The sequence below is a fragment of the Lonchura striata genome, chromosome 10, assembly GCF_050655825.1.
Source record: "Lonchura striata isolate lonStrDom1 chromosome 10, ASM5065582v1, whole genome shotgun sequence".
NCBI lineage: Eukaryota > Metazoa > Chordata > Aves > Passeriformes > Estrildidae > Lonchura > Lonchura striata.
Genome location: NC_140712.1, coordinates 24,200,811 through 24,226,849, shown reverse-complemented (window position 1 = coordinate 24,226,849; position 26,039 = coordinate 24,200,811). Strand labels below are relative to the sequence as shown.

Here is a 26,039-nt window from a genome sequence, read left to right as displayed (position 1 = left end):
ATGTTGGGATGAGCTGGGAATGCCGGAATGAGGATCCATCTTCGCCCTCCCTGCTCCGGAGGAGCGCATCCAAGAGCTTTTCCTTGGGATCCCCCCGGACGGAGAAGGAGAGGCAGGAACGCGGTTCTGGTATCCTGGAAAGGTTTTATTCCATCACTATCCCGTGGGAGCATAAATAATCGGGAATGACAGCACACGGAAGGCAGCGGGAACGCGGGACGCGCACGGGACGGCAGCTGGGATTGAGTGGGAATTGGGATCTCCGGGAAAAACCAGCAGGGTTTGGTTCCCCGTGCTCTGGGAAAATCCTGCCAATCCTGGGATTGTCCCACGTGCTGAGCCCGGCACGCTCCAGGAGCATCCCTCGGGATCCAGCCTCGGGATCCATCCCGGGGGCAGCAGCCCCAGAAATATCCCAGGATCCCATCACGAGAAGGATCCCAGATTCCCACCATGGAATGATCCCAGATTCCCACCATGGAATGAGCCCAGGCTCCACCACGGGAATGATCCCAGATCCCCACCATGGAATGATCCCAGATTCCCACCATGGAATGATCCCAGATTCCCACCATGGAATGATTCCAGATCCCCACCATGGAATGATCCCAGATTCCCACCATGGAATGATCCCAGATCCCCACCATGGAATGATCCCAGATTCCCACCATGGAATGATCCCAGATTCCCACCATGGAAGGATCCCAGATTCCCACCATGGAAGGATCCCAGTTCCCCACCATGGAATAATCCTAGATTCCCTCCACAGGAATGATCCCAGATTCCCGCCATGGAATGATCCCAGATTCCCACCATGGAAGGATCCCAGATTCCCTCCACAGGAATGATCCCAGATTCCCACCATGGAATGATCCCAGTTTCCCACCATGGAAGGATCCCAGATTCCCACCATGGAATGATCCCAGTTTCCCACCATGGAAGGATCCCAGATTCCCGCCATGGAATGATATCAGATTCCCACCATGGGAGGGATCCCAGTTTCCCTCCACAGGAATGATCCCAGTTCCCCACCACAGGAATGATCCCAGTTCCCCACCATGGAATGATCCCAGATTCCCACCATGGAAGGATCCCAGATTCCCACCATGGGAAGGATCCCAGTTCCCCACCATGGAATAATCCCAGATTCCCACCACGGGAAAGGATCCTGGAACAGATCCCAGGTTACATCTACAGGAAAAATCCCAGGTTCCCACCATGGGAAGGATCCCATCCTGTTCCCATGGGATGGATCCCAGAATCCCACCATGGGAATGATCCCAGTTTCCCACCACAGCAAGGATCCTGTCCTGCTCCCATGGGAATGATCCCAGTGTCCCAGCACGGGAAGGATCCCAGATTCCCACATGGAAACCCCTTTGACGATCAAGCCCTTCCCTCTTCCCGCCCCGTTTTCCAGTTCCGCTCCCGCTGTCACATTTTTTGCATAGGAAAAAAAATTAATAGCAAGGAAGCTTCGTGCTTTCCCGGGAATCCGCCCCGGGCTGGCTCCTCCCGACGGACAGAACACGGCTCCGACGTACTGGGAGCCTCCAGGCTTTCCCAGGAATCAGGTTAGAGCGGGATTAGTGCCGGACAAGACGCGCAGGACGTGATTCCAGGCTCTCGGAATTGTGTTCTGGGTGAGTGGATCCAAGGAATTCGGGAATAGAAACAAAGGAATGTCTTTAGAAAACGTCCCTGGAGTCAATTGTTCTTGGGGCTGTTCCGGAAGTTCTTTAATTCCAGCTGCAGCTGCCGGATCTGAATGTCCTTCTGCGAGAGCTCGTCCTTCATCCTCCGGATCTCGTCCTGTTGCCGGAAGAACATCCGCAGCAGCTGGAAAACAAGGATGGAGATGGGATGGAGCTGGTGGGATCACATCAGCTGATCCCGGATTTGCCAGATCCGTGCTGGGGATGGGCTGTAACTCGGCTGCTTCTGGGGACAAGGGATGGATCTGAACTGATGGATGGGAGATTTTGATGGGATTTTGGGAAGGAATTCCCAGCTGGGAGGGTGGAGAGGGGCTGGGATGGAATTTCCAGAGAAGCTGTGGCTGCCCCTGGATCCCTGGAAGTGTCCAAGGCCAGGCTGGAGCACCCTGGGACAGTGGAAGGTGTCCACGATGGGAAAGGGTCAGGAGATGGATCCAGGTTTCCCACCATGGGAAAGGGTCATGGGATGGATCCAGGTTTCCCACCATGGAAAAGGGTCAGGGGAGGGATCCCAGGATCCCACGATGGGAAAGGGTCAGGAGATGGATCCCAGGATCCCACCATGGGAAAGGGTCATGGACTAGATCCTGGGATCCCACCATGGGAAAGGGTCAGGAGATGGATCCCAGGATCCCACCATGGGAAAGGGTCAGGAGATGGATCCCAGGATCCCACGATGGGAAAGGGTCATGGGATGGATCCCAGGATCCCACCATGGAAAAGGGTCAGGAGATGGATCCCAGGATCCCACGATGGGAAAGGGTCATGGGATGGATCCCAGGATCCCACCCTGGGAACTGTGCCAGGTTCTCACCATGGGAAAGGGTCATGGACTAGATCCTGGGATCCCATCCCTGGAGGAATCCCACGCTCCTGCCTCCCTTGGGATGGAGCCCGGCAGCGCGGTGCCTTTCCAGGCTCATCCCCCAGATCCCATTCCCATTCCCACTCCAGGGCTGCCCCACCTCGTTCTCCGTGCGGGGCGGGACGTTCTCCAGGAGGTCGATCCCGTTGACCACCACGCTCTTCTTCTCCCTCACCGGCGCCTTGAAGACGATCTTGGAATTCTTCTTGTATCCCTCCTTCAGCGACACCAGGATGGGATCTGCGGGAGAGCCGGCGGATCAGCGGGATGCGGTGGCCTTTTCCCACATCCCGGATATTTTTTGGGATACCCCCTGGTGGGTTTACCTCTGTTGATCCCACTGAGCCACTCGTCCGGGGTCAGGGCTGGCTCTGTCCCCGGAGTCATGGGATAAATGTCCTCCTGGTACGTCTCCGACTGGGAAAATGGGAAGAGAAGAGCAATGGGAACTGGGAATCCACTCCCTGGGAACTGAGGAATAATTCCCTGCCCCGCAGATGGAATAAACACCTGGATATTTGGGAAACTCCAGGCACAGTGAGGAAATTTGGGAAGTGCTGGCTGGAGCAGAGAACCTGGGATCACGTCCTCCACCCAGCCCTGGCCAGCAGCTGGATTTGCTTCCCAGAAAACCCTGATCCAAGAGATATTTCCCAAAACTCAAGTGAGACCAACCCCTTGGAGAAACATTCCCTCGAGACATTCCCGTTAAATTGCGGTTGAAATTCCATGGGATGACCAAGGATGGAGAGGGACGGTGGGATCAAAGCCATGCATGGGATTGGCCAAAGTGGGGCATGTCCATGGCTTTGGGGTCTCTGGGACATTCCGGATCCCGCTCATTCCCACATTCCAGGACTCACCCGCCTCGGGACGATCATGGAGATGGGCTCGATGAGCCCCTTGAGGGTGATGAGTTTGTAGAAACGGAAAACTTCACAGGCGGAGACGTCCAGGCCGTGCTTCGGCATCACCCCTGCGGAGAGCGCCGGGATCAGCCACCCGTGAAATTCCAGCTTGGAAAATCCCAAACCGGAGAGCGCCGGGATCAGCCACCCGTGAAATTCCAGCTTGGAAAATCCCAAACCGGAGAGCACCGGGATCAGCCACCCGTGAAATTCCAGCTTGGAAAATCCCAAACCGGAGAGCGCCGGGATCAGCCACCCGTGAAATTCCAGCTTGGAAAATCCCAAACCGGAGAGCGCTGGGATCAGCCACCCGTGAAACTCCAGCTTGGAAAATCCCAAACTGGAGAGGCACTGGGATCAGCCATCCACACAATTCCCACACGGAAAATCCCAAAACAAAGAGGCACTGGGATCAGCCATCCACACAATTCCCACCATGGAATATCCCAAACTGGAGAGGCACTGGGATCAGCCATCCATGCAATTCCAGCATGGAAAATCCCAATCCCAAAGCCAATCCAAACCCAACCCAAACCCATTCCAATTTAAACCCAATCCAAATCCATTCCAAACCCAATCCAAACCCATCCCAACCCCAATCCAAACCCATCCCAACCCAAATCCAAACCCAACCCGTCCCCTTTTCCTTGTGCCGTTCAGTCCAGCCCCTTCCCCATCCACCTTTTCCATGCTCCGGGAAGCGGAGCCGCAGCTCCTCCAGCCTTACCCAGCCCTTTCTGCGGAGCCGGCGAGCGGAATTCCATGAGATAACTCAGGTAGGGCTTTTCCGAGCCGATCTCGTAGTATCGGATGTTGCCGTCGCCCTGGAGCGGCGGGGAAGAGGGATGGGAATGGATTTGGAAATGAGAAGGTGGGAAAAAACCAGGATTAGGAGCATTTAGAAGGCAGGAACGGATGGGATATCGGGAAGGAATTGTTCCCTGGGAGAGTGAGGAGGGGCTGGGATGGAATTCCCAGAGAAACTGCCTCTGGATCTCCGGAATATCCCGGCTTGGATGGGGCTCGGAACAGCCTGGGATGATGGAATGTGCCCCATGGCAGGGACATCCATGGAACTGGATGAGTTTGAAGCTCCCTTTCCACACAAACCATTCCAAGATCCAAATTCCAGCCCCAATCCCTCGGGCAATGCGGGGGGATTTTCTGGGAATGCCACATCCGGATGCTCCGTGCATCCCTACCTTCCCAGCCAGGTAGAGCATGTGGGTGTCGGCGTCGTAGAACGGGAAGAGGAGCCCCGAGAGCCCGTCGATCTCCTCCTCCATCAGGGGCATGGACAAATCTTCCTGGAAAACAGGAAAATCCCGCTCTTAGCTGCATCCCAATGGCGGTGCTGAGCAGGATCCCAGTGGGCACGGAGAAGGAATTCCAGCAGGGAGCTGGGCAGGGATGGAGAGGGATCCTGGTGGGGCTGGAGCAGGAATTCCAGCAGGGTTTGAGCAGGAATTCCGGCAGGGATGGAGCAGGAATTCCAGCAGGGATGGAGCAGGAATTCCAGCAGGAACGGAGCAGGAATTCCAGCAGGGATGGAGCAGGAATTCCAGCAGGGTTGGAACAGGAATTCCAGCAGGGTTGGAGCAGGAATTCCGGCAGGGTTTGAGCAGGAATTCCAGCAGGGATGGAGCAGGATCCTGGCAGGGCTGGAGCAGGAATTCCAGCAGGGTTGGAACAGGAATTCCAGCAGGGATGGAGCAGGAATTCCAGCAGGGATGGAGCAGGAATTCCAGCAGGGATGGAGCAGGATCCTGGCAGGGCTGGAGCAGGAATTCCAGCAGGGATGGAGCAGGAATTCCATCAGGGATGGAACAGGAATTCCGGCAGGGATGGAGCAGGATCCTGGCAGGGTTGGAGCAGGAATTCCAGCAGGGATGGAACAGGAATTCCAGCAGGGATGGAGCAGGAATTCCAGCAGGGTTGGAACAGGAATTCCAGCAGGGATGGAACAGGAATTCCGGCAGGGCTGGAGCAGGAATTCCAGCAGGGATGGAGCAGGAATTCCAGCAGGGTTGGAACAGGAATTCCAGCAGGGTTGGAACAGGAATTCCAGCAGGGATGGAGCAGGAATTCCAGCAGGGATGGAACAGGAATTCCAGCAGGGATGGAGCAGGAATTCCAGCAGGGCTGGAGCAGGAATTCCAGCAGGGATGGAGCAGGAATTCCGGCAGGGGGATCCCGGCACCCACCTGGTCCCACAGGGCGATCTGCCGGGTGTTCCAGCGGGACACTCCCGTGGTCAGGAGCCGTTTGGTGCTTCCCAGGAAAACCACGCGGTTGACGCGGTGGTTCTTGCAGCTGGCCTCCTGCAAGACAGGAATGAGCTCTGGAATTCCCCTTGGATCCAGCTCTCATCCCAGGAAAGCCCTTTCCTTGCTCCCCTCACGTCATGCCCAGGAAATTCCAGCTCTGTCCTTTGCCACCTGTCTCTGGGCAAGCCGAAATTCCCATTTTCCTGAGGATCAGGGAGAACCCACCATACTCCTCCAAAACTCCTGCACCTTCCCCTTTATTCCCAACATTTTCCACAAATCTTTAATGAACAGAATCAAAGCCAACTCTGGACCTTCCCATGCACCTTCCCCGTCATTCCCAACATTTTCCACAAATCCTTAATGATCAACGGAATCAAAGACTCCAACTCTGGACCTTCCCATGCACCTTCCCCGTCATTCCCAACATTTTCCACAAATCCTTAATGAACAACGGAATTAAAATCTTCAACTCTGGACCTTCCCATGCACATTCCCTTTCATTCCCAACATTTTCCACAAATCCTTAATGAACAATGGACTTAAAGCCCCCAACTCTGGACCTTCCCATGCACATTCCCTTTCATTCCCAACATTTCCCACAAATCCTTAATGAACAACGGAATTAAAATCTTCAACTCTGGACCTTCCCATGCACCTTCCCCGTCATTCCCAACATTTTCCACAAATCCTTAATGAACAATGGACTTAAAGTCCCCAACTCTGGACCTTCCCATGCACCTTCCCCGTCATTCCCAACATTTTCCACAAATCCTTAATGAACAACGGAATCAAACTCCTCCGCTTGGGATGAGGCCAAGCCCTTCCCACCATCTCCACCACCGCGCCGTCACCCGGATTCCACCACACGGAAAACACCCCGCCGGCAGCACCTCCAGCACTCGGTGGGTGCTTCCTGACATTCCGCGGGATTCTTCCCTAAAACCTCCATCCGAGGGCCCCATCCCACCTGGAGGACCCTCCCGGAGCGCGGCTCCAGCACGCGCAGCTTCTTGTCCTTGCAGGTGGTGGCCAGGAGGCTGCCGTCGCTGTTGAAGGACATGCAGAGGATCACGTCCGCGTGGCAGTCGATCATCTTCACCGGCTCGCCGATCTCCAGGTTCCAGATCAGCACCTGCGGGAAGAGCCTCTGGAGCAGCCCGCCGTGGTGGGAGGTGCTCCTGCTCCGTGGAAGCTGCTCCTGGCCCATGGAATGTCTCCCTGGCCGGTGGAAGCTGTTCTTGGGCTATGGAAGGTGTTCCTGGTTTTCTGGAAGCTGTTCCTGGTCTATGGGAGCTGTTCCTGGTTTTTTGGAAGCTGTTCCTGACCTATGGAAGTTGTTCCTGGTCTATGGGAGCTGTTCCTGGTTTATGGAACGTCTCCCTGATCTATGGAATGTCTCCCGATCCATGGAATGTCTCCCTGGTCTATGGAAGCTCCCCTTTATCTGTGGGAGCTGTTCCTGGTCTATGGAAGCTGTTCCTGATCCATGGAATGTCTCCTTGATCTACAGAATGTCCCCCTGATCCACGGAATGTCTCCCTGGCCTATGGAAGCTGTTCCTGGTCTCTGGAATGTCTCCCTGGCCTCTGGAAGATCTCCCTGATCTGTAGAAGCTGTTCCTGATCTCTGGAAGTTGTTCCTGGTTTTTGGAAGCTGTCCCTGGCCCATGGAATGTCTCTCTGGTCATGGCAGCTGTCCCTGATCCATGGACAGTCTCCCTGGCCCATGGAACGTCTCCCTGATCCATGGAATGTCTCCCTGATCCATGGAATGTCTCCCTGATCCATGGACAGTCTCCCTGATCCATGGAATGTCTCCCTGATCCATGGACAGTCTCCCTGGTCCATGGAATGTTTCCCTGGCCCATGGAATGACTCCCTGGTCCATGGAACGTCTCCCTGATCCATGGAATGTCTCCCTGGCCCATGGAATGTTTCCCTGGCCCATGGAATGTCTCCCTGATCCATGGAATGTCTCTCTGGTCCATGGAATGTCTCCCTGATCCATGGAATGTCTCCCTGATCCATGGACAGTCTCCCTGGTCCATGGACAGTCTCCCTGGTCCATGGACAGTCTCCCTGATCCATGGAATGTCTCCCCAGCCCACAGAAGCTCCCCCTGGCCTACGGAAGGCACGGAATGAGACGAGCTTTAAGCTCCTTCCAACCCAAACTGTTCCAGCGTTCCGCGATCCCATCCTGGCCACCCACGGGTGACTCCCAGAGGTGCCAAAATCCAGGGAAGCCCTTCGGAATGGCTCTCCCAGGAAGTGAAACATAAATTTTAAGGAATTTGGAGACTTCGGGGGAGCTAAGATTTTAGTTAGAGACAAGCCTTACTAGAGTTAATTAAAATAAATGAGCAGGCCTTGATGAAGTTAAGAGTTGGTAGTTAGCTAATAATTGATCGCTCGTCAGCACAATGTTTAATTAGCTGGGTTTATAATGAAGAATATGAATTGATAAATTGCTTTTAGGAACATCAGACAATTGTGAGCTCCTCTGTTCCAAAACCAACTGGAGACAAGGAATGGGAGTTCTACCAAGAGTTCATTTGTCAGATTGGCACTGGAAAGGTGGAAAGGTCAGGAGGAGGAAAAAAATTAATTGACTTCCTCATTTTGGGACCCCTCCCCATGGAAGGGACACCACCCATCCCAAGGGACAAATTAGGCATGCTGAATGGCTTTGGGAGTGATTAGCAAACGAAGCGAGGGATGGGATGTACCAAAATGATGAATGTGGATTTGTATTTTGGGTGTTCAATGCTTGGATGGATAAAAGGTCTCTGTACTTGGAAGGCGCGGTGTGGATTTGGGAATGGGATGTACCAAAGTGATGAATATGGATTTGTATTTTGGGTAATCAATACCTGGATGGATAAAAGGGATCTGTGATCACCTGGGAGCTGCCGTGTGGATCTGGGATCCCACACACAATAAACACAATAAACACAAACTTCCTGACTTTAAACGGAGAGTTTCTGCCCCTCCCAGCTGGATATCGGTACTAGATCAATATCGGTATTTTTCAATAAATCACTTCCTAACTTTAAACGGAGAGTTTCTGCCCCTCCCAGCTGGATATCGGTACTAGATCGATATAGGGATTTTTCAATAAATCACTTTCTAACTTTAAACTGTCGGAGAGTTTCTGTCCCTCCCAGCTGGATATGGGTCCTAGATCACTATCTGGATTTTTCAATAAATCACTTCCTAACTTTAAACTCTTTGAGAGTTTCTGCCCCTCCCAGCTGGATATGGGTCCTAGATCAATATCCGGATTTTTCAATAAATCACTTCCTAACTTTAAACTGTCGGAGAGTTTCTGCCCCTCCCAGCTGGATATGGGTCCTAGATCAATATCCAGATTTTTTAATAAATCACTTCCTAACTTTAAACTGTCGGAGAGTTTCTGTCCCTCCCAGCTGGATATGAGTCCTAGATCAATATCGGTATTTTTCAATAAATCACTTCCTAACTTTAAACTGTCGGAGGGTTTCTGTCCCTCACAGCTGGATATGGATACTAGATCAATATCCGGAATTCTCAATAAATCACTTTCTAACTTTAAACTCTTTGAGAGTTTCTGCCCCTCCCAGCTGGATATGGGTCCTAGATCGATATAGGGATTTTTCAATAAATCACTTCCTAACTTTAAACTGTCGGAGAGTTTCTGTCCCTCCCAGCTGGATATGGGTCCTAGATCGATATCTGGATTTTTCAATAAATCACTTCCTAACTTTAAACTGTCGGAGAGTTTCTGTCCCTCCCAGCTGGATATGGGTACTGGATCGATATCTGGATTTTTCAATAAATCACTTCCTAACTTTAAACTGTCGGAGAGTTTCTGTCCCTCCCAGCTGGATATGGGTACTAGATCAATATCCGGATTTTTCAATAAATCACTTTCTAACTAAACTGTCGGAGAGTTTCTGCCCCTCCCAGCTGGATATGGGTCCTAGATCGCTATCCGGATTTTTCAATAAATCACTTTCTAACTAAACTGTCGGAGAGTTTCTGCCCCTCCCAGCTGGATATCGGTCCTAGATCAATATCCGGATTTCCAGCCGCTCCGGAGCCTGACCTTGTAGTCGTAGCCGGCGCTGAGGAGGATGTTGTTGGTGGTCGGGTGCCACTCCAGCAGCCCCACGCGGCGGCTGTGTCCGTACAGCTCCAGCGCCGCCTCCGTCATGTTCCGCTTCAAGCCGCCCTCCGGAATCTCCCAGATCCGCACCTGCAGCGGGGTTTGGAGCATCCCAACGCCCGCCCTTCAATCCCTGCCTTGCCCGGGAATTCCAGGATGAGCCCTGCAGCTGGATCGTCCCTCAGGGATAAGCAACGGATCCTTGGGGTCCCTTGGGAAAAGCCCAGCCGGGGTAGATCCACGCCTGGAATGGGGTTTGGAGCATCCCAGCTCCTGGCTTTGAAAGCTCCTTCCCGAAAAAATGAAAAAAGCTTTTGGGAATTCAGGATCAGCCCGGCTACTGATTGTCTCTCCAGGATAAATAAGGAATCCTTGGGATCCCTTGGGAAAAATCCAGCCGGGGTAGATGGCGTTATCCAGGCAGGAATCCTCATCCTGAATTCCCAGATTCCCTTGTCCCGAGACCCCCAAACCTGACCCCACAAATTCCACATTTTGGGATCCTTTGGGATAAAAACTCCCAGGTTTTCCAGGTTAGTTGCTCTAAAAACCACCAGGAATTTCCCCAGGCTTTAGCTCCTCTTTTCCATTGTCTCCATGGAGATTCCCAACCTGAACCTTCCCTGGGACTTGTGGAGAGCCTGGAATTCCCTCTGGATCACAATTTTCTCCAGGCTGAGCATTCCCAGCTCCCTCAGCTGCTCCTCATGGGAATTACCCTCTGGATCCTCTGGATTTATGTCCAGAAAAAAAAACAACAGGAGGGAATTTTGGCCCAGGAGCCAGGCTGGGCACGATTTGGGATGGGCTTTGATCTCCTGTCCCTCAGCATTCCCAAAAAAAAAATGCCACGGAAATATTGAAACAGGGAATCAACGGGATGGGGGGGACGGATGGATTTGGGAATTGCATCCCGGAATTCCGTCTCACCGAGGTGTCCTCGGAGCAGGAGGCGATGATGTTCTCAATGAAGGGGTTCCACTTGATGTCCAGCACGTTTCCCTGGTGACCGCAAACTTTGGGATAGTTCGGCTCGATCCGGCCAGTCTGGAGTGGAAAAGCACGGAAAACATCGGGAAAACCATCAAATTTTGGGAGAAATTGGCACTTCCAGGGATGGGAAATCGTTGGAGAAGGGAGATTCCAGCTCAGCCTGGGACTGGGCTTATCCAATATTCCCAGTATTCCCAGCTGATCCATGGATGGGAAGGGGTTTCTCCAGACTCCATAGAGCAGGGGAAGGGCAGCGGGAGTTCAGTGGGAATTCACGGAATCATGGAATACCGGGGTTGGAAAAGCGCTCCAAGGTCGTGGAGTCCGACCATTCCCAGCACTGATCCTTGTCCCCAGGGGCTGCATCCACGGGGATTTTCAATCCCTCTGGGAATGGGGACAGGGCTGGAAAACCCTTTCCGGGAGGGAACTTTCCCAATATCCAAACCTCTCCTTTCATGACCCAAATCCTTGGGCCAAAGGACTGGAAGAGATTCCAGAGGCTCCAGAGCCATTGGATCCCACGTGAATCCCAGAACAGTTTGGGTGGGAAGATCTTCCAGGAGATCCATTCCCAATCCCTGCCATGGCTCAGGATCCCTTTCCCTATCCCAGGTTGCTCCAAGCTCATCCAACCCAGCCTGGAGTTGAAGCATCTGGAATTTCCCTCCCAAACTTTGGAATCCCCTTTTTCCAAGGTTCTCCTCCCATGGAACAAACGCCAAATTCTGGGATCACGCAACTCCCGCTAATCCTCAATCCGTGACCCCACAGGATGGGAATCTTTCCCTGCGGAATTCCCAAAGCTTTTACGGAGCCCCCCGGGAAGATTCCCGCCGGGATGGGAACCTTTTCCATTCCCAAGGAAGCTCCGTGTCCGGATGCCAGCCCGGCGTCCTTCCCTGCTCCGTGCTGGCTCCGTGCCGGAGCAGCGCTCGGAGCGTGCGGAATAACTGGGTCAGCTCGGCACAGCCGCTGAATATTTCATGGATTTTCCTTCCCGACTTTTCCCGTGCCGAGCTCCCGGCTCCCTTTTATTGGGAACAAAGGAATGTGCTGGGAATTCTGCCCTCAGCAGCTCCGGGAAGTCGGATCAGGGCCGAGAAGGTCGTTCCTGAGGTTTCCTGGGATTCATTTCCTCCCTCGAGCTGCAGGGAGGAATTTGGGAAGGAAAATTCCCAAAGATGAGACAGAGAAGGAAAAGGAAACATGGGAATGTCAGTGATTCCTTAGTTCTGCCTCCCAGTGAATTCCTGGGATGCAATTCCTGGTTTTGTCTTTGTGATATGAAATATTCCAGCCCCCATCGCTTATCCAAAGGCTTGGCTTATCCCACTTTTCCCAAATTTCTGATCTACATTGCCAGGACGTTATTCACACCCCGGCCGCAGCAGAAATTCCTGCAGAAACCGCACAATTCCAGGTGGATGGAATTTTTAACGGCACAGATTCAAATTCCACCACTTTTATTTTGAGCAATCAGCTGAGCGAATTCCTTTTTCCAGAAGATTTGATGGATTTTTCCCCAAAATTTGCCAGGATTTTAAGAGGACAACGCCGCGTCTGGTTATTTGGGATCGTTTCTTCCCAAGAAATCTGGAATTTTGATTCAAATTGATTGTGCACAGTGGGAAAAGGACAAGGAACGCGCCATTCCCATGGATCCTGGAAAAGGCAAAGGAAAAATAAAGGCAATAAAAGGGAAAAATCCCGGAAAAAATGCAGGATTCTGGCTGCCTTTATCCCGTTTTTCAGCAGGACCTTGCTGACAGCCAGAGTTAATCCAAGGTGAATCCTAATCCCTGGATCCCTGATCCCGGCTGAGGGAAGCTCGGTGACCCACATTCCGACCCCGCAGGGACGGCCTGGCGCTCTCCCAGCTCCGGCAGCTCCGAGGTTTTCCACGGAAAAGGCTGGAAGGAGGAAATCTGCCCCTCCCGCTGCTGAAGCACTCGGGAAAGGGAAAATCCTTCGGGTTATGTCGGGAAAAGGGAAAATTATTGGGGGAAAATTGTGAATTTTGGGGATTGGCGGGTGGAGAGGGAATTCTTTCCCTGGGAATGGCTGGAATAGCAGCAGGCAGAGGGATGAAAACCCTCTGGATTCCAGAATCTGGGAATGGGATTGTGGAATCTCCCGAGGATCTGTGTAGAGAATCCTGGGAATTCCAGTGGACTCAGAGCCACCCCTGGGATGGGAGGGATGGAATTTCCCTCCCTGATGGAAATCCAGGATGAATTTCCCATCGGATCCATCCTCAATTCCCAGCCTTGGAGCAGCACAGCTCTGCCCTGGCCACGGCTGAATTCCACTTTTCCTGGAAATCCATCCAGCAGGAAATATTGGATAAATTATTTCAATATCAGAAATCTCCCAAACGTGCTTTTCCCTTGGAAAACGCAAACCAGGAGCACTTCCGAACCCTCCCATTCCCTGGAAAACTCCACAAACGTGGGAAATCCCTTCATTCCACTCCATCCTTCAATCCCACATGGAAAACCTCAGGGATGGGTGCAGCATCCATCCGGCAGCACCTCCGGATCCCATTCCCAGAGGGAAAATCCCATTCCTGGAGGAAAAATCTCATTCCCGGAGGGAAAATCCCATTCCCGGAGGGAAAATCCCAAAGGAACATGGAAGGAAACTCAGGGAGGTTTGGGAATTCCATGCCCTGTCCTATCCCAAATTCAGCCTTTTCCCCATCCCAAATGCAGCCCTTTTCCCTATCCCAAATTCTGCCTTTTTCCCTATCCCAAATTCTGCCTTTTTCCCTATCCCAAGTCCAGCCATGTCCTATCCCAAATCCATCTCTAACCTTTCCCAAATCCATCCTCTTCCCCATCCCAAATCTAGCTTTGTCCCCATCCCAAATCCATCCTTTTCCCCATCCCAAATCCAGCCTCTCTCCTATCCCAAATCCAGCTTTGTCCCCATCCCAAATCCAGCCTTTTCCCCATCCCAAATCCATCCTTTTCCCCATCCCAAATCCAGCCTCTCTCCTATCCCAAATCCAGCCCTGTCCCATCCCAAATCCAGCCTTTCCCACAATGCCAGCAGTGACGGGAGCGGGAGTTTGGATTTCAGCTTCCTGCGGATAAACAGAGCTGCCCCTTCCCGCTGCCCCTCCCGTCGGGAGAGAACCTCGGCTGCCTCTGGAAAACGACTCCTCGCTCCCGGCGGGAACAAAAATCCCTCTGTTCCCATGGGAGTGATTCCCTGGGAAGGGCTCCGTGGTGCTCCCAACAAAATCCTTATCCCAAATCCCTCTCCAGATTTCCCGGATCTCCTTCAGGCCCTGCCGGGGGCTCGGAGGATTTTCTGGGTCCTTCCCTTCTCCCGGGGAACATTCCCAGCCTGGCTCCAGGGATGAGCTCCAGAAGGATGGGATGTGATGGCACCGAGCTGCTTCCCCATGGAATTGCAGCGTCCAAGGGTTTTGTTCCCTGACTCAAAAGAAAGGAATATTTTCCAAGGGGTCTCCAGGACCAAAACCTCTAGGCCAGGTTGGAGAGAGCCTGGAGCATCCTGGGATCATGGGAATTGTCCCTGTCCTATCCCAAATCCAGCTTTCCCCCATCCCAAATCCAGCCCTATCCTATCCCAAATCCAGCCTTTTCCCCATCCCAAATCCAGCTCTAACCTATCCCAAATCCAGCCTTTTTCTCATCCCAAATCCAGCCTTTTCCTCATCCCAAATCCAGCCTTTTTCCCCATCCCAAATCCAGGCTTTTTCCCTATCCCAAATCCATCCCTGTCCCATCCCAAATCCAGCCTTTTCCCTATCCCAAATCCAGCCTTTTTCTCATCCCAAATCCAGCCTTTTTCTCATCCCAAATCCAGCCTTTTTCTCATCCCAAATCCAGCCTTTTTCTCATCCCAAATCCAGCCTTTTTCTCATCCCAAATCCAGCCTTTTCCCCATCCCAAATCCAGCCTTTTTCTCATCCCAAATCCAGCCTTTTTCTCATCCCAAATCCAGCCTTTTTCTCATCCCAAATCCAGCCTTTTCCCTATCCCAAATCCAGCCTCTCTCCTATCCCAAATCCAGCCTTTTCCCCATCCCAAATCCAGCCTTTTCCCCATTCCAAATCCAGCCTTTTCCCCATCCCAAATCCAGCCTTTTTCCCTATCCCAAATCCAGCCTTTTCCCTATCCCAAATCCAGCCTTTTCCCTATCCCAAATCCAGCCTTTTCCCTATCCCAAATCCAGCCCTGAGCTGTCCATGGAATGGGATGAGCTTTAAGATCCTTTCCAACCCAAACCGTTCCAGGATTCCGGGATTCTCCCGTTCCCATGGAGCCAATCCTGCTCCTCCCGATCCTTCGCCCACTCCCTTGGGATATTTTTATCCTGGTGCTGGGGACAGGCTCATTCCCAATCCCGAGGCTCCGGAATCTGGGAGGAAGGAGGAGCAAAACTCCCTCTTCCCAACCCACACATCCCTTGGATCACTCCATGAAAACCCCGGGATGTGGATTTGGGATGATCAGATGGCCCAGCCCAGATTCCAGGAGCTCTGCTGAGGGCAAAATCCAGGGAGAAGATCCAAAAATGCAGCAGCAAATCCACGGAGCAGCTCCGCGGTGTCCGGGTTACCTTCATTAGCTTCTAATTATGGATCACAATTAATTAGGGAGCTGCTGATTTCCAAGGAAAATGAGTTTCTCCTTAATGAGCTAATCAGGTTCCGGATAAAAAAAAAAAATCGGGAATTTATTAACTCCTCCAGCATCCAGAGCCACTCCAGGTGGGACTGACCAGCTGGATATCCCAGGATTTCAGAGGATCCCTTTTTTAGGGATCCCTGCTTTTATCCCACCGGGATTTTGCCAGGAAAAAAAGTGGGATTTGCTGGGGATGTGGGGTTGTTCCTCAGGGTTTGGGATCGAGGGGGTGTGGATGGTGATTCCAGCTGGGATCCATGGGGAAGGAGCCGGGATGAGGCCGGAGCTGGAGCGCTCCGGGGGCTCAGACAAAGCTCCCGGGTTTTTTTTCTGGGAATATTAATGAGGCTCAAGCTGTGCTCTGCAATTAAATCCTGATTAGAATTCCTTCCATCTGGAGCTGCCTCCGGAACGAACGAGGAATTCAGGAGAGGCGGGAATGTTGCACAGGGAAAGGGGCAAAGGAATGATGGGATGGGGGGAAAAAACCAGGGAGAGCTCCCGCTTCTCCCAGCTCCCCTTCCCGGCTGGAATCTGGGATCTGGGAATTTGGCAATGCAGCTCTGCCATGGCAAAATTCCTCCTGGGAATGGGGCTGGGAGAATCCCAGAGCCGCAGATTTCTGGGGATGGGACGTGGATTCCCGCTCAGAATGCAGGAATATCCCAGGGGAGTGCCCAAATTCTGGGAGCAATCCAAGAATCCCAGGATTCAGGAGTGAGTTGGGTGGGAAGGGATTTTATCCCGTTCCAATATCCCAGGTCGCTCCAACCTGGCCTTGAACATTCCCGGGATAGGGAAGCAACAACTTCCCTGGGAATTGTGCCAGGGTCTCCCTCCCTGGAAAAATTCCTTTGATCTCATTTTAACGGATTCTCTTCCCGTCAAAACACTCCCCTTTCCCTATCCAAGGTACATTCCAGGCTCAAGGTCACCGCCGCTTTTCCCGGGAGCTGCGGATCCCACGGGATCGGCCGGAGCAGCCGTTGGATTGATGGGAATTTCAACTTCAGGCGGGCAGATCCCAGGGGAATTCCTGGGAAAAATCTTGGATGGAGGAGGAAAAGGGAGGAGGAGGAAGATCCCAGCTGGATCACAGATGAGAGGGATAAATCCTGCTTTTCCCATCTGGAATCTCACCTGCTCCAGCGGGATGATGAGGAAACCCCAGGAAAATGAGATTTGGATGATTTTTGGGAATTCCCGTTGGGAATCTCACCTGCTCCAGCAGGATGATGAGGAAACCCCAGGAAAAGGAGATTTGGATGATTTTTTGGGAATTTCCATTGGGAATTTCACCTGCTCCAGCAGGATGACGAGGAAACCCCAGGAAAAGCAGTAGGAATTGGGACACTTTGGGAATCCAATCCAGGAAAAGATTTGGACACTTTGGGATGGCTCCATGTGGGAATTCCCGTTGGGAATCTCAGCTGCTACAGGAGGATGATGAGGAAACCCCAGGAAAAGGAGGTTTGGATGATTTTTTGGGAATTCCCATTGGGAACATCACCTGCTCCAGCGGGATGATGAGGAAACCCCAGGAAAAGGAGGTTTGGATGATTTTTGGGAATTCCCATTGGGAACATCACCTGCTCCAGCGGGATGATGAGGAAACCCCAGGAAAAGGAGGTTTGGATGATTTTTGGGAATTCCCATTGGGAACATCACCTGCTCCAGCGGGATGATGAGGAAACCCCAGGAAAAGGAGGTTTGGACGATTTTTTGGGAATTCCCGTTGGGAATCTCACCTGCTCCAGCGGGATGATGAGGAAACCCCAGGAAAAGGAGATTTGGACGATTTTTTGGGAATTCCTGTTGGGAATCTCACCTGCTCCAGCGGGATGATGAGGAAACCCCAGGAAAAGGAGGTTTGGATGATTTTTTTGGGAATTCCCATTGGGAATCTCACCTGCTCCAGCAGGATGACGAGGAAACCCCAGGAAAAGCAGTAGGAATTGGGACACTTTGGGAATCCCATCCAGGAAAAGATTTGGACACTTTGGGATGGCTCCATGTGGGAATTCCCAACAGGAATCTCAGCTGCTCCAGCGGGATGATGAGGAAACCCCAGGAAAAGGAGGTTTGGATGATTTTTTGGGAATTCCCGTTGGGAATCTCACCTGCTCTAGTAGGATGATGAGGATACCCCAGGAAAAGGAGGTTTGGATGATTTTTTGGGAATTCCCATTGGGAATCTCACCTGCTCCAGCAGGATGACGAGGAAACCCCAGGAAAAGCAGTAGGAATTGGGACACTTTGGGAATCCCATCCAGGAAAAGATTTGGACACTTTGGGTTGGCTCCATGTGGGAATTCCCAACAGGAATCTCAGCTGCTCCAGCGGGATGATGAGGAAACCCCAGGAAAAGGAGATTTGGATGATTTTTTGGGAATTCTCGTTGGGAATCTCACCTGCTCCAGCGGGATGATGAGGAAACCCCAGGAAAAGGAGGTTTGGATGATTTTTTGGGAATTCCCATCGGGAAGCTCACCTGCTCCAGCAGGATGACGAGGAAACCCAAGGAAAATGAGATTTGGATGATTTTTTGGGAATTCCTGTTGGGAAGCTCACCTGCTCCAGCGGGATGACGAGGAAACCCAAGGAAAAGGAGGTTTGGACGATTTTTTGGGAATTCCCGTCGGGAATCTCACCTGCTCCAGCGGGATGACGAGGAAACCCCAGGAAAAGGAGGTTTGGATGATTTTTTGGGAATTCCCATTGGGAACCTCACCTGCTCCAGCAAGATGATGGGGAAACCCCAGGAAAAGGAGGTTTGGATGATTTTTTGGGAATTCCTGTTGGAATCTCACCTGCTCCAGCGGGATGACGAGGAAACCCCAGGAAAAGGAGGTTTGGATGATTTTTTGGGAATTCCTGTTGGGAATCTCACCTGCTCCAGCGGGATGATGAGGAAACCCCAGGAAAAGGAGGTTTGGATGATTTTTTGGGAATTCCTGTTGGGAATCTCACCTGCTCCAGCGGGATGACAAGGAAACCCCAGGAAAAGGAGGTTTGGATGATTTTTTGGGAATTCCTGTTGGGAATCTCACCTGCTCCAGCGGGATGATGAGGAAACCCCAGGAAAAGGAGGTTTGGATGATTTTTTGGGAATTCCCGTTGGGAATCTCACCTGCTCCAGCGGGATGACGAGGAAACCCCAGGAAAAGGAGGTTTGGATGATTTTTTGGGAATTCCCATTGGGAACCTCACCTGCTCCAGCAAGATGATGGGGAAACCCCAGGAAAAGGAGGTTTGGATGATTTTTTGGGAATTCCTGTTGGAATCTCACCTGCTCCAGCGGGATGACGAGGAAACCCCAGGAAAAGGAGGTTTGGACGATTTTTTGGGAATTCCTGTTGGGAATCTCACCTGCTCCAGCGGGATGATGAGGAAACCCCAGGAAAAGGAGGTTTGGATGATTTTTTGGGAATTCCCAACAGGAATATCACCTGCTCCAGCGGGATGACGAGGAAACCCCAGGAAAAGGAGATTTGGACGATTTTTTGGGAATTCCTGTTGGGAACCTCACCTGCTCCAGCGGGATGACGAGGAAACCCCAGAAAAAGGAGATTTGGACGATTTTTTGGGAATTCCTGTTGGGAATCTCACCTGCTCCAGCGGGATGACGGGGAAACCCAAGGAAAATGAGATCTGGACGATTTTTTGGGAATTCCCGTTGGGAATCTCACCTGCTCCAGCGGGATGATGAGGAAACCCCAGGAAAAGGAGGTTTGGATGATTTTTTGGGAATTCCCGTTGGGAATCTCACCTGCTCCAGCGGGATGACGAGGAAGGCGCCGCCGCCGGCGCTCTCGGTGACGATGGCGAGGAAGCGCGCGTTGACGGCGCAGAAATGGTTGTCGTGGACGTTCTTGGTGATGGGAATTCCGTCGAAGCAGTGCTCCCGGCTCGCCGCCTTCCCGTAAACATTCCGGAACTTGGAGCTGCGGTACTGCGGCCGCCATGACATCTGCGGGGAAACGCGGGGATCGGCATTCCCGGGAAAACACCCCCACGTTCCCGGCTCTTCCCGTGGTTTGAGCGCGGGCATGGAAGCGTTCCGGGTGGACCCATTCCGACGTGAGCATTCCCGAGAAATCGAAACATCCCCCTGGAGCAAGGAATAGTTCCTAACAGGCTCAAAATGAAAGCTCAGCATTCCCAAAACTACCATTCCCAAAAAAATATTCCTGCTTGCTCTCCTGTTTTTGCCATGGACACGGAAGCATCAGGGTGGGCCCATTCCAACACGAACATTCCCAAAAAATCGAAAGCATTCTCCCAGTGCTGGAATAGCTCCCAAAAGGCATTAAAAGAAGGCTCAGCATTCCCAAAAAAAAAAAAAATTCCCAAAAAAATTACTGGTTGTGTTCCTGGTTTTACCCGGTGGGACACGGAAGTATCGGGATGAGCCCGTTCCAACACGAACATTCCCAAAAAATCTACGGCACTGCTCCATTGCTGGAAGGGCTTCCAAAGGCTGGGAAAGCCTCAGAATTCCAGCTGCTCCCCTTTGGAGCGGGAATGCTGATCCAGGACACGCCTGGGTGCACAGGCGACAAAGGAATTCCAGCTTGGAATGTGATGGCTTGGAAATGGATGGCGGGAGAGCGGGAATTGGGGTGGGACGGGGACGGACGGCGTGTTGGGAATATTCCACGTTTTCCGCAGGTTTTCCTGCATGGATCAGCCCAGGACCCAGCAGGGATCCCAAGGATCCACAGGCTGATCCTGGAAACTCCAGATGGATCCGAAGGATCCATCAGCTGATCCTGGCGGAAAAGAACTCAGGAGTAAATCCCAGCTCTGCCCTCATTCCCTGGGAACAGCAGTGCCTGGAAAACAGGGAAAAATATTATCCTGGGATTGGAATTCCATTAGGCCTGGAAAACAGGGAAAAATATCCTGGGATTGAAATTCCATTAGCTCTGCCCTCATTCCCTGGGAACAGCAAGGCCTGGAAAACAGGGAAACAGGGAAAAATATCCTGGGATTGGAATTCCATTAGGCCTGGAAAACAGGGAAAAATATCCTGGGATTGAAATTCCATTAGGCCTGGAAAACAGGGAAAAATATCCTGGGATTGGAATTCCATTAGCTCTGCCCTCATTCCCTGGGAATAGCAGGGCCTGGAAAACAGGGAAACAGGGAAAAATATCCTGGGATTGGAATTCCATTAGCTCTGCCCTCATTCCCTGGGAACAGCAAGGCCTGGAAAACAGGGAAACAGGGAAAAATATCCTGGGATTGGAATTCCATTAGGCCTGGAAAACAGGGAAAAATATCCTGGGATTGGAATTCCATTAGGCCTGGAAAACAGGGAAAAATATCCTGGGATTGGAATTCCATTAGGCCTGGAAAACAGGGAAAAGAACCCCCCAGCAGCTCTGCCCTCATTCCCTGGGAATAGCAGGGCCTGGAAAACAGGGAAAAATATCCTGGGATTGGAATTCCATTAGCTCTGCCCTCATTCCCTGGGAATAGCAGGGCCTGGAAAACAGGGACAAGAACCCAGGAGCAGCCCCCAGCCGTGCTTGGACGTCTTCCCGCGCTCCGGCAGCTCCGGCTCTCGTCTCCGTGTGTTTGGCTTTTCAAAGGATCCTTTCATCCCTCGGGAGCCTTGGAAACAGCGGGAGCGGGCGAAAAATCGGGAAAGGAGCTCTGGCCACAACAACAGGCAGAGCCCCGGCCCTAATCCCGAAAAAACCTGGATATCCTAAAAATAGCTCCCGGTAATCCGCCCCGAGCGTCCGAGCTCACGGAGAAATTCCTTCCTGCCTTCACCTGGAATTTTTGGGAGGAAAAATTCCTCCCCTCCAGGTTTTTTTTTTTTTTCCCTTGGAATTGTGCCCGTCCAGCAGCTTTTGTGTTGTCCCCATGGCACTTCCCATGTCCCGAGGATTTTTAATGGGAATAACGGGATCTTCCCTCATTCTTTCAATGAATTTGGTTGAGTAGCAGGGAAAAAAATAAAAAAAAAGAGGGATTTGTTTGGAAAAATCATTGGGAAAAGGAAATCCAGCTCCGAGATTTTCAGGAAGGGGATTCAGGAGACGGAGCTTTTCCCAAATCCCGTTATTCCCGGTTTTCCTGCCTCCCTCCTGGCAGAGAGGTTGCGACAAAAATTCCCTGTCTGGGATTTTCTGGATAAAATCAAGGCTGAGTTTTGTAGGAATTTGGGGATTTTGTAGAAATCCCAAATCCAAGCAGATCCCAGTCCCGGGCGTGGGGTTGTTTTCCCTCTCTCCCTCCGGATCTGGGGCATCCCTGGAAGTTTTTTTTTCCATGGGAAAGGTCAGGAATGCTGGAGTTTGACATTTCCAGCATCAATGGCTCATTAAGGCTGGGCACAAACAGGAGCCGCTTTTCCAGAGGAAAATCAAGGATCTGGAATCTCCGGGAAGGAGCTGGAGCTGCCCAGTCCCACCCCACAGACATCCCGTAATTCCCTCGTGTGGAAAACGGGGAAAAAAGTAAAAATTTGGGATTTTTAGGGGAAAATCCCCTCTGGACTCACTGCCGTGCCACATTCCGGGGGGGATTCCCAGGAGAGAGCTGTGATCCCAGATTTCCAGTGGATTCCATGTGGAATCTGCACCTGGGAGCGTCAGGACTGGGATTTGGGAGCCTCAGGGATTAAATCCCAAGGGATTTGGTCAGTCTGGGAATGGATTTGGGGTGATCCCAGATCCTGCCCAGCTGGAGCCAGGGGATATTTTGGGATCGATATCCTGGAATTCTTTGGGATTGAAATCCAGGCTGGAAAACCTCAAAATGCGCTGGGAGAGCCCCTCCAGAGCCACGTCCCCATCCCAATCCAGGAATTTTTCCCACTGGGAGGGGAAAAATCAGGAGCAGGAGCTGGCTGAAATTCCCAATCCAGCCCAGCCATGGAGCTGGAATTCCCAATCCAGGCCAGCCATGGAGCTGGAATTCCCAATCCAGGCCAGCCATGGATTTGGAATTCCCAATCCAGCCTCACCATGGGTTTGGAATTCCCGTTCCAGCCTCACCATGGGTTTGGAATTCCCGATCCAACCTCGCCATGGGTTTGGAATTCCCGATCCAACCTCACCATGGGTTTGGAATTCCCAATCCAGCCCAGCCATGGGTTTGGAATTCCCGTTCCAACCTCACCATGGGTTTGGAATTCCCGATCCAGCCCAGCCATGGGTTTGGAATTCCCAACCCAACCTCACCATGGGTTTGGAATTCCCGTTCCAACCTCACCATGGATTTGGAATTCCCGTTCCAACCTCACCATGGATTTGGAATTCCCGTTCCAACCTCACCATGGGTTTGGAATTCCCGATCCAAGCTCACCATGGATTTGGAATTCCCGATCCAACCTCACCATGGGTTTGGAATTTCCGATCCAACCTCGCCATGGGTTTGGAATTCCCGATCCAACCTCACCATGGGTTTGGAATTCCCGTTCCAACCTCACCATGGGTTTGGAATTCCCGATCCAACCTCGCCATGGGTTTGGAATTCCCGATCCAACCTCGCCATGGGTTTGGAATTTCCGATCCAACCTCGCCATGGGTTTGGAATTTCCGATCCAACCTCGCCATGGGTTTGGAATTCCCGTTCCAACCTCACCATGGGTTTGGAATTCCCGTTCCAACCTCACCATGGATTTGGAATTCCCGATCCAGCCTCGCCACGGGATCGAGGCTCCAACCCAAGAGGGAAACCCCACAGAAATGCGGGATGTGGGGTGGGAATGCCGGGAATTCCCTTCATTCCGAGGGATCTCTGGAGCGGAGCCGGTCCCTGGGGGCTCGGGGCCGCCTCGGGATGAGTTTTCCATGGATTCTGTCGCAGGCGGGCGGGAATTCCCGGCTCGGGACACTCACCAGGCCGCGCTTGCTCCCCAGCACCTCAGACTTGTGCAGGTCCCTCATGGAGCTCTGTGCAGAGAGGGAGAGGAAAAAATTCCATTCATTTCCCAGGAATTCCAGGGAAAGCAGCCCAACCCTTCCTGCTGCTCCGGAGGGCCGGGATCCGACCCCCAGCCGGGAATTTCTGGTCGCTCCAATCCCGGTTCCTCCTCCCGCCTTTGGAAAATTCCGCGTGGCTGCCAAAGGCCTTCTAGAGGACGAAGGAATTCCATAAAAACCATGGATTTATCGCTCGAAAAGTGGGATTATGGGATTTGGGAAGGAATGCTCCCCTAGGAAATGGGGAAGGGCTGGGCTGGAATTCCCAGGAAAGCTGCCCCTGGATCCTTGGAATGCTCGAGGTGAGGTTGGATGGGGCTCGGAGCAGCCTGGGATAGCGACAGAATCCATGGAAAGTGGGAGGTGGGACAATTCCGGCCGGGATCTCCCAGCTGAGGTTTTTTCCAGCCCGGGATTTCCCTGGAGTTCGACTTTTCAAGGATTTCCAATTCCTAGAAATCCTGGGAACGGCCCCTCCTCTTCCCAAGTGCTGGGAAAAAGCTCCAAGTGAGGCCGGCCGGAGCCGAGCTATTCCCAGGAATCCTCCTCCCTCCTGGATCCTGGAGCTGCTTCCCAAGTTTCCACGGATCTCATGGAATTCTTGGAAAGGTGCAAAAACCATCCCTGGCGCCCTCAGGGAGCCGGGTTTGGATTATTTTCCATCTGGGAAAACTTCTGGAGGAGGAAAACCAAACTTTCCCAGGCCCCACATGCCGAGAACAATCCCAAAATTCCTCCTCCGGCAAAAATTCCGGAAGCAAGCCCAGCTGTCCTCCCACTCTGTTTTCCGAGTCCTTCCCACCTCAGGAAGCTCCGGATGGAGAACAAAACATTCCCAGCCCCCGGAGCAGCCCTGGGCCTCCACCCCTGGGAATTCTCCCTCCTCCAGCTCCTTGGAATTCCGTTTCCTTGAGGGGGAAAAGAAATATTCCAGGCTTTTTCCTGGCGTTTTGGGAAGTCGGAGACGGGGAAAAGACGCTGTTCCCGTTGGAATGTGCGTGAGCCAGGGATTCTTCCATGAGAATGATTTCCTATCCCATCACGAATCCTTGGATCCAACGGGATTTTCCAGCTGGGATCCAGCAGTTTGGATCTATCCCAAAAAAAAGGCTTTCAGTGGGATGATCCCGTCAATCCAACCTTTCCCAAAATCAGCTTTTTAATGGGAAAAAGGGGGGAAAGCCACTTTGAAGTGGGAATTAAAGGGATGGAATTGTCAGGGAAAAGGGATCCCACGGGAAAGGATTCCTTAGGGAGATGCTGGGTGGGAGAGGATCAAAAAAATTGTGGGAAAAATCCACCGGGAGCAGAAACATCGGGATAGCCTGGAAAAATTCCCTTTCCAAGCCCCAGCTCTGCACGGGACAGGGAAATTCATTTCTCTGGGAGATTCCTTTTTCCTGGGGTTTTTCCAAAGCTCCGGGAAGCAGCTCCGACAGCTCTCCCTTTCCACGTGAGGAATTCCAAATATTCCCAGGATCAAGCACCCTGGCGTGGCTCCAAACCCAAAATCCCGGAAAGGAATTTTTGGGGAGTTTCCTCCCAGACTTTTCCAGCAGAACTCAAGGAACGGCCAAAAAAAAAAAAAAAAAAAAAAAAGGAAAGGAAAGGAAAGGAAAGGAAAGGAAAGGAAAGGAAAGGAAAGGAAAGGAAAGGAAAGGAAAGGAAAGGAAAGGAAAGGAAAGGAAAGGAAAGGAAAGGAAAGGAAAGGAAAGGAAAGGAAAGGAAAGGAAAGGAAAGGAAAGGAAAGGAAAGGAAAGGAAAGGAAAGGAAAGGAAAGGAAAGGAAAGGAAAGGAAAGGAAAGGAAAGGAAAGGAAAGGAAAGGAAAGGAAAGGAAAGGAAAGGAAAGGAAAGGAAAGGAAAGGAAAGGAAAGGAAAGGAAAGGAAAGGAAAGGAAAGGAAAGGAAAGGAAAGGAAAGGAAAGGAAAGGAAAGGAAAGGAAAGGAAAGGAAAGGAAAGGAAAGGAAAGGAAAGGAAAGGAAAGGAAAGGAAAGGAAAGGAAAGGAAAGGAAAGGAAAGGAAAGGAAAGGAGCAGGATCCAGTCGATATTCCAGGAAAGGAAAGGAGCAGGATCCAGTCGATATTCCAGGAAAGGAGCAGGATCCAGTCGATATTCCAGGAAAGGAGCAGGATCCAGTTGATATTCCAGGAAAGGAGCGGGATCCAGTCAATATTCCGGGCTGCCCATTCCCGTTTCCCGGGATGGCACCGAGCGCCCTTCCCAAGCCTCGGGAATCCCGGCCGAGCCTTTCCCTGTGCTCCGGCTCCCGGCACGAGCGGAACCCTCCGGAGAAAGGCAAGGGAGCCTTGTTTCCCGTTTTTCCTTGCTCTCCTTGTTTTCCCTGGGTTTTTTTCCGGGAATCGGGGTTCCCTTCACCCAAGGGTCCCTTTTCCAGAGGTTGGGATGATCCCTCTGGGTGAGCCTGCATGGAATTCTCATCCCTGGCCAATCTTTCCATCCGGTTTGGATCATCTCCTTAATTAATTTCCTCCCTCCTCATTCCCCCAAAGGCTGAGCATTCCACGGATTTG

At 52.1% G+C, this 26,039-nt stretch overlaps 1 protein-coding gene across 2 annotated transcripts in view; it reads right to left on the bottom strand.

Annotated features, from left to right (window-relative positions):
• Positions 1 to 124: 124 nt before the first annotated feature.
• CORO2B (coronin 2B) overlaps positions 125 to 26,039 on the bottom strand; it is a 33,220-nt gene continuing 7,305 nt past the window's right edge. The window contains exons 3-14 of one of the 2 annotated variants that reach the window (XM_085589059.1): positions 23,423 to 23,476; positions 19,333 to 19,533; positions 10,837 to 10,953; positions 9,847 to 9,996; positions 6,729 to 6,893; positions 5,696 to 5,812; positions 4,694 to 4,798; positions 4,219 to 4,315; positions 3,447 to 3,559; positions 2,910 to 3,000; positions 2,684 to 2,823; positions 125 to 1,839 (exon numbers count right to left, since the gene is read on the bottom strand). In XM_085589059.1, coding sequence (XP_085445185.1) covers positions 1,708 to 1,839; positions 2,684 to 2,823; positions 2,910 to 3,000; positions 3,447 to 3,559; positions 4,219 to 4,315; positions 4,694 to 4,798; positions 5,696 to 5,812; positions 6,729 to 6,893; positions 9,847 to 9,996; positions 10,837 to 10,953; positions 19,333 to 19,533; positions 23,423 to 23,470 — 1,476 coding nt within the window. In that variant the 5' untranslated portion in view covers positions 23,471 to 23,476 and the 3' untranslated portion in view covers positions 125 to 1,707. The remainder of the gene's footprint in view (positions 1,840 to 2,683; positions 2,824 to 2,909; positions 3,001 to 3,446; positions 3,560 to 4,218; positions 4,316 to 4,693; positions 4,799 to 5,695; positions 5,813 to 6,728; positions 6,894 to 9,846; positions 9,997 to 10,836; positions 10,954 to 19,332; positions 19,534 to 23,422; positions 23,477 to 26,039) is intronic. The other variant, XM_085589060.1, reaches the window with a different exon arrangement.